At 48.4% G+C, this 5815-nt stretch overlaps 1 protein-coding gene across 8 annotated transcripts in view; it reads right to left on the reverse strand.

The window, feature by feature from the left end:
- The window catches only part of GSN (gelsolin), a 58365-nt gene that overhangs the window by 8365 nt on the left and 44185 nt on the right, over window positions 1–5815 (reverse strand). For all 8 annotated transcript variants that reach the window (XM_007451477.1, XM_007451476.1, XM_007451474.1 and 5 more), the window contains 4 exons: window positions 5405–5537; window positions 4827–4915; window positions 4442–4657; window positions 2483–2616 (listed from right to left, as the gene is read on the reverse strand). In XM_007451477.1, the coding sequence (XP_007451539.1) occupies window positions 2483–2616; window positions 4442–4657; window positions 4827–4915; window positions 5405–5537 (572 nt within the window). The remainder of the gene's footprint in view (window positions 1–2482; window positions 2617–4441; window positions 4658–4826; window positions 4916–5404; window positions 5538–5815) is intronic.

Consider the following 5815-nt stretch of genomic DNA (forward strand, 5'->3'; position numbering starts at 1 on the left):
GAGTTATTTGTGGTGAGGTGGATGGATCCGGAGTCTGTCATACAGAGTGAAGTAAGTCAGAAAGAGAAAATCAAATACCGTATGCTAACACATATATATGGAATCTAAGAAAAAAAAAAAGGTCATGAAGAACCTAGGGGTAAGACGGGAATAAAGACACAGACCTACTAGAGAATGGACTTGAGGATATGGGGAGGGGGAAGGGTAAGCTGTGACAAAGTGAGAGAGTGGCATGGACATATATACACTACCAAACGTAAAATAGATAGCTAGTGGGAAGCAGCCACATAGCACAGGGAGATCAGCTCGGTGGTTTGTGACCACCTAGAGGGGTGGGATAGGGAGGGTGGGAAGGAGGGAGACGCAAGAAGGAAGTGATATGGGAACATATGTATATGTATAACTGATTCACTTTGTTATAAGGCAGAAACTAACACACCATTGTAAAGCAATTATACTGCAATAAAGATGTTAAAAAAAAAATCTGAGGTTGTCAAATTTAGAGGCATTCTACAGAATAAGACTAGTGCTCTTCCAAAGTATCAAGGTTGTGAAAGAAGAGTAAAGACTGAGGGCTTCCCTGGTGGTGCAGTGGTTGAGAGTCCGCTTGCCGATGCAGGGAACACGGGTTCGTGCCCCGGTCCGGGAGGATCCCACATGCCGTGGAGCGGCTGGGCCCGTGAGCCATGGCCGCTGAGCCTGCGCGTCCGGAGCCTGTGCTACGCAACGGGAGAGGCCACAGCGTGAGAGGCCCGAGTACCGCAAAAAAAAAAAAAAAAGAGTCCGCCTGCCAATGCAGAGGACACAGGTTCGAGCCCTGGTCCAGGAAGATCCCACATGCCGCGGAGTACCTAAGCCTGTGCGCCACAACTACTGAAGCCCGTGCGCCTAGAGCCCGTGCTCCACAACAAGAGAAGCCACTGCAATGAGAAGCCCGTGTACCGCAATGAAGAGTAGCCCCCGCTTGTCGCAACTAGAGAAAGCCTGCGTGCAACAACGAAGACTCAACACAGCCAAAAATAAATAAATAAAATAAATAAATTTATTTTAAAAAAAAAGAGTAAAGACTGAGGAACTATCACAGATTAAAGACATGATTAAATGCCACTAAGGAGACGTGATGACTAAATGGCATGTGAGATCCTGGGTTAGATCTTAGACCGGAAAAAGGATATTAGTGGGAGAACTGGTAAGATTCAAGTAAGGTCTACAGATTAGTGAATAGTATTGTAACAATGTTAATTTCCCAGTTTTGAAACTTGAGCTATGGTTAAGTAAGACGTGATCACAGAGGGAGCTGTGTAATGGGTATATGGGAACTGTCTGTAGTAGTTTTGCAACTTTTCAGCTAGTCATTTCAAAATAAAAAGTTTTTAAAAAAAGAAACCCAACCGTCAATCTTCAAAAAGCTTGAGACTGCATATAAGAGAAACGAAATGAAAAAAGAAAAATACTATACTGAGATACCATTTCATAAACTATAAGGTTGACAAACAGCGAAAGTTTGATTACACAGTCCACTGGTGAGGCTATGGGGAAACAGACACTCTCATTTGTTGTGGGTGAGAATGCAAATACTACAAACTCCATCTATGGAAACTGGGTGCTATCTATCAAAATGACAAGTGCATTTACCGTTTGACCCAGCAATCCCACTTCTGGGAACTTGCTGCAAAGATATTTCTCTACGCATTCAAACTGATGTTTGTTTAAGGTTACTAATTACAGCAATGCTTGTAATAGCAAAAGTCTGGAATCAACCCAAGTACGCAACAGCAGGGAATTTGTTAAATAAACTACAGGATAGCCACGTGATGGAATATTATGCAGCTGTAAAAAGGAGTGAGGAAGTTCTTTATGTACTGACAGAGACTAAGCTCCAGGAAGTATTAAGTGAAAAAAAGCAAAGCACAGGATAAAATACATAGTTTGCTATCTTTTGTAAGGAAGGAAAAGAACTAGGAATATAGGGTGAGATTTTCTTATATTTGCATCAAAAATTACTGGAAGAGTATACAAGAAACTAATGAAAGTGGGCATCCATGGAGGGGTGGGGGTCATAGAGCAAGGTGGGGAGGGACAGAATGGGGACAAGCTTTCTCAATACATGCGTTTTTATTCTGTTTTGATCCTTGACTCGTGAATGTATTATCTATTTTTAAAGAATTAAACATAATTTTTAATTAGAAAACGTGGGAAGATGAACAGTTCTTAGAGTGGGATTGTGGGAGAGATTTTCTGTTTGTTTGTTTCTCCCTAGTCCCCATGTCTCCTACAATGGACATGTAATGCTTTTATGAGAATAGTTTAAAATTTGTTGAGACAAAAAAGACAAGACGTGTTGCCCTGTGGACGAGAGCCTTTCCCAGTGGATGGTGGCTGCCCCGGCTCAGGTCCACACACTCGCAGGCTTCCCTCAGCCCTGTTCACATCCCTCCTTGCTGCCACGCTCGCCCCACAGCACAGGGCCCCAGACCCTCACCAGTTGTAGATGATCTGTCCCTGACGGCCGCCATGACGGTAGTTGTACAGAATGATGTAGCTGTCACCACCGTAGAACTGTCCATATGTGGCGGGGTCCACAGGCACTTTGTTGGAGCCTTCAATTCTCCAGATCTACCAGAGCAAAGCTGGGCTCAGACACAGAGCAGCACCCCCAGTCCCCAACTCAGACCAGTTGAGAAACCACACAGTGGTGGGTAGTGGTTACAAAACACGACCGCACTCGGACTCAGACTAAAGTTAAATAATTTGCCCAAATCACAGAGCCACTAGGATTCAAACCCATGTTTCCTGCTCCGGATCCTTACACTGCATCCCGGCCCCACCCTGTACTTCCTCCTTGTAGAAATCAGCACAGGGACTGGTAGCCGCATGATAGTATACTGGACCTACATGATAGTATTCGCAAAATGGGTTTAGTGGGCGTTACACAGTGTAACACAGGCTAAGGGTACAAATCAACGAATGACCCGGATCCAAATCAGGATCCACCCCCTTAGAGGTTGTGCAGCCTTGGACAACTTGCTTACTGTCTATGAGCCTCAGTATGAGACTAATAAAGGATGTTGGTCTACTCATGAAAGTCTAGCACAGTGCCTGGCACAGGGTAATGGCTCTACAGATGGCAGCTACTCTTAATTATTACAACTATTATTATTTTATTATTAATGTTGCCATTATCTGTATCATTATTAAGTTGTCTGAATTTTGTAGATCACCTGCAGAGGCAGGGCCATCACTAAGTGACCTCAGAATGACACCTGCTGGCAGATCTCTTTGCAGAGCTCCAGGGAACACGGTTTCAAAGTGGTCACAAAGCCCTGCAGCGCCACCTGGTGGTGCTGCAAGTCCCTGGAAACAATCTCTGGACTTTGAAAATTCTCGAAGGTGATGGAGTGGGCTAAGCCTCATTTTACAGGTGAGGAAAGTGAGGTTCAAAAAGGTTAAGTAACTTGCCTGAGCTGCCAGGGCTCTTTCCACACTGCCCTATCCTGATCATTTTCATTGCATCCTCCCCTCCCACTGAAGTAATGAATGAGTGATGAATGAAAAATAATAACACCAATGACAAAAACAATAATAAATAAAAATGAACACTTCTGCTATTTCTGTTGTGTAGGATGGAATCAGTGTTTGCCTGAAGCAGATTCTACTTCATAAACATCTCTGAATTCCACCCCCCCACACTTCTTCCTCTTCACTGTGACCTTCCTGGTCTCAAGGTCATTATCTCTTCCCTAGACTATTAGAACCTCCTCGTGAGGTCGCTACCGTCATTATCCTGTCTCTAAACTCATTTTCACAGTGAGTTTTGGAAGCACAGAACTGAGCCTGTCACATTTCTGCTTTAAAAAAAGAAAAAGAAAAAAAAGACCCTCACTAGCACCTAATGGTTACAGGATCAAGTCCACACCCCTGGACACGGAATTCAAGGCCCATCCTTGAGGATGCCATCAGCACCAGGCTCCCAGGCCAGCTCCCTGCCTGGAATACCTACTCTTCTTCTCTGGCAGCAAACTCCTACTCATACTCTGAGGCCCAACCAAAAGGTCCCCATCTCTGTGAATACTGCCCCAACCACCCAACTTCACTGCCCTTCCTGTGTTCCCATAATCCCTGTGCACCTCACATCTTCCACTGACCACACAGGTCTGAGCAACCAGCTGCGGCTGTGGTCACCTGCCCTCCCAGACCAGGCCCTCTTCATGGGCAGGGTGGGGTCTCAGACACTTGGCACGGAGCCTGGAAGACAGTAGGTGCTTAGGGTATGTTGGTTGCAATAATCCAGCAAGACAAAAGAATTCCATCCACCAAAAACTGTGGTCAAAATCTCTCAGAGAAACATCTTCAGAGAAGCGGGAGACAGTGGGTGGGCCAGAGGTGCCAGGGAGGGAGCAAGGAAGGGGCCTGGACACACCCACCCCAGCCCCCCAGGTACCTGTTTCTGGCCTCTGCCATTGTCATCCATGCCGTGCTGGGCGGCCATTGCAGTGGAGGTGTGCAGGGTGGCGGCGTCGAAGGGCACGCGCTCTATGTTGGCGATGTGGCTGGAGAGATAGGTCAGGCCCAGGCCATCTGTCTGGTCTAGGTCGCGCCAGTTCTTGAAGAACTGTTTGAACAGTGGGGTCTCGCCACCCTCAGGAAGAACGGAGACCTGGAAGGGGAGTGGGGAGAGCAGGATATGCTGGCTTGGGGTCCCCCTGAGGACAGGGGCCACCCAGCAGGGGTCCTCAAGGGAGCCTCAGACACCCAGTCCACACTGAGGTGGGATACCCACCCAAAATGGAGCCGACCTCACTGTCCCACCTGGCTCCAAGACTCACCTGGGTCTGCTTGGGGTAGTCCATCTTGGAGATGAAGTCGGAGGCCGTTTTGAGGGCAGCCCTCCTCTCCTCTGTGTTGGCCTGCCTGCCTGTCAGCAGAGGGAGGGTAAGGGGCCGGGGGTCAGTGCTGCGCCCCCGCATCCAATGGTCCAGGGAAAGCAGAAGGCCAACCTCCCTCCCTCCTCTTCCTAGACTGTGGACAGCCAAGGCCAGAGAACTCAGAGCTGATCACACCACGAGCTCTCGGGGGGCCAGCCGGGGGTCCTGCCTGATGACGGCAAGCACACCGACCACTGTGGCCCATTTACTGAGCTCAAAACTATACAAAAATGATGGCATTTAATCCACACAACAACCTTATGTGATAAAGATCATTATCTTGTCCTCATTTACATATAAGGAAGCCAGGGTCTTAGAGAGGTGAAGTGACTTGACCAAGGCCGCTCAGCCAGTAGGAAAGCTGCAACTCAGACCCTCAGGCCCCCCTCCTCTTCCCTAGACTCATGAGCCAAATTCCTGCAAGGCTGCTGGAGCTCCCACTCGAGGTCCTGTTCGAGCCCTTCCCCTGTCCCCAATACCTTTCCAGACAAAGATTTTCCCATCTTTGCCATGGTCCAGGATGAAGCAGTCCTCTGACTTCAAGGCCCCCTGGGCGAAGGGGTTCTCGTCAGCCACGAGGGAGACCGACATGGTGCCCGCACCATTGGAGACCTGGGAGGACAAGGGAAAGGCAGCCCCGCCCATCAGTGACCTCCACCACTTCGGCCTAACCATGGGCGCCCCCAAGACCACACGTGGGGAGACCCACGTCTCACCCCCACCCCCAAACGACACTGCAGGGTAACATGAGGACTTGTGCCCTCAAGCCCTGAGGCTCATTCAGGATTTCTTTGTCTTTTTCCGCTGTGTCACAACCACATCTGTGACCTACACACAGGTGTAGCACGGAAACTGCACACGGAAAGGGAAGGGGGAGGATCCAATGCAGG

Source organism: Lipotes vexillifer, unplaced genomic scaffold (assembly GCF_000442215.2).
Source record: "Lipotes vexillifer unplaced genomic scaffold, Lipotes_vexillifer_v1.1 scaffold588, whole genome shotgun sequence".
Taxonomy (NCBI): Eukaryota; Metazoa; Chordata; class Mammalia; order Artiodactyla; family Lipotidae; genus Lipotes; species Lipotes vexillifer.